Source organism: Limulus polyphemus, unplaced genomic scaffold (genome assembly GCF_000517525.1).
Source record: "Limulus polyphemus unplaced genomic scaffold, Limulus_polyphemus-2.1.2 Scaffold4853, whole genome shotgun sequence".
In the NCBI taxonomy this organism is placed as follows: Eukaryota; Metazoa; Arthropoda; class Merostomata; order Xiphosura; family Limulidae; genus Limulus; species Limulus polyphemus.
Genome location: NW_013670463.1, coordinates 74,139 through 76,187, shown reverse-complemented (window position 1 = coordinate 76,187; position 2,049 = coordinate 74,139). Strand labels below are relative to the sequence as shown.

The 2,049-nt window shown below is 31.5% G+C and overlaps 1 protein-coding gene across 2 annotated transcripts in view; it reads left to right on the top strand.

Moving 5' to 3' along the window:
* Positions 1–587: 587 nt before the first annotated feature.
* The window catches only part of LOC106471780, a 7,772-nt gene continuing 6,310 nt past the window's right edge, over positions 588–2,049 (top strand). The window contains exon 1 of one of the 2 annotated variants that reach the window (XM_013932404.2): positions 588–900. In XM_013932404.2, the coding sequence (XP_013787858.2) occupies positions 789–900 (112 nt within the window). In that variant the 5' untranslated portion in view covers positions 588–788. The remainder of the gene's footprint in view (positions 901–2,049) is intronic. The other variant, XR_002613355.1, reaches the window with a different exon arrangement.

Genomic DNA, 2,049 nt, shown 5'->3' with positions numbered 1-2,049 from the left:
TTGCTTGTGTTCATTTCCTAAAAACTAAAGTTGCTTGTGTTCATTTCCTAAAAACAATATCAGTAGTGCATGATACCAAAGTTGCTTGTGTTCATTTCCTAAAGACAATATCAGTAGTGCATGATAACAAAGTTGCTTGTTTTTGTTTTGCTACACTCTAACTGGATATTTTTCAACAATTCAAAGTTTATCGTCATCAGCAACTTTATATTAATTATAGTTCGCGACCTCCTGAAACACTTGTCCTTTTTTATAACTCCACTTTGTGGTTGAGGGTAGTCACCCAGAATAAGTTTTAATACTATTTCGCTGTTAATAGTGTTTTTCAACTTCTAACGAAAACACTGAAAGTTTCCTTCTTCATAATGTTTAGTCATTTAGATTTCTTCTTTTAGGAATCTCTTTTTTACAAATATTTCTTCTTAAAAATGTATATATATATATATAGTTTCTAAACACGTTGCCTATAGCAACAGGACTCGTAACTACTTTCACACTCTACTGTATTTGTGAATCTTGTGTAGTTGAACAGATCTATCTATGAATTGGGATGTTAAAAGACATTTCATTCGGATGTGTTCATGTCTTGACTGTTGCATATTTTAGAATACAAACCAGAAGATAAGAAAGATGACGAAAGGGTGACTAAACCAGAACATCTCGAACAACCTGAGAATAAAGAAATCAAAGCAGACTGTGAACTGATTGTCTCTGATAAAGATCTGAACATATTTTATCAGGGGAAGCCTGTAGGAAATGGTCATCACGTTAAGCATGGAGATGACATTATGTTATTTTGTCTCAACAGAAAAGCTGTAAACCATCAGCCTGTCATCAAGAAATTGACTTGTCATAATGGTCAATGGAATAAGGAGATTCCATCCTGTCCTTTTGACTCTGGTGAGTTTAAATATATATATAGAAATAATCATGTTTCTTATTCTCTATACAAGAACATAATCCAGCAATTTCGTAACATCCATTAGTACAGTATTGTGATAAAGCATAAATTAGTAGGCATTTTAAAGCATTTATATCGAGGAACAATTTTCTGGAATATACCAATACGTATAACTAGTTAAGCAGGGAGCTTGAACACAACTTCATAAGTTTTGTTTATATCTAGGAAGAATTATCGGAAAAACCTTGTACCCTTACTTAGTACTACATCTGCAGATTTTGTGAGCGTAACCACTTAATATTTTTTTCTTTTCTTTTATTTAGCATTGTTTAAAGTATATATAGTAAATATTTTTGTATAATACTATGTTTCCTTTACTTATTTTAATGTGATGAAATTATATCGGTATTAAATCATTCGTAGTATTAAATCATTCGTATAACTTTACTCACTTGCTCATTTGAGTTAATTTCACGCAATTTGATTAGTGTACTGAATAATATGGCATTTGGCTAAATAGAAAAAAAGATACCAAAGACAAAAATGAATAATTATTATCTCTTCAGTAGCCTCGACCTTGCATTAAAAAGTCTTCTCTTAAATCAGGTAAATTTTCTGAACTGCATTTAACTTTTCAAAATATTTAAATGCTAATGATATCATCAAAAATTCTTTAAGACTATGAAAATCGCTGGGTTGTTAGTGAATCTATTATCTGTTGCTTGTGTTCATTTCCTAAAGACAATATCAGTAGTGCATGATAACAAAGTTACTTCTGTTCATTTCCTAAAGACAATATCGGTAGTGCATGATACCAAAGTTGCTTGTGTTCATTTCCTAAAGACAATATCGGTAGTGCATGATAACAAAGTTGCTTGTGTTCATTTTCTAACGACAATGTCAGTAAAGCATGATAACAAAGTTGCTCGTGTTCATTTCCTAAAGACAATATCGGTAGTGCATGACAACAAAGTTGCTTGTGTTTGTTTCCTAAAGACAATATCAGTATTTCATGATAACAAAGTTGCTTGTGTTCATTTCCTAAAGACAATATCGGTAGTGCATGATAACAAAGTTGCTTGTGTTCATTTCCTAAAGACAATATCGGTAGTGCATGATAACAAAGTTGCTTGTGTTCATTTCCCAAA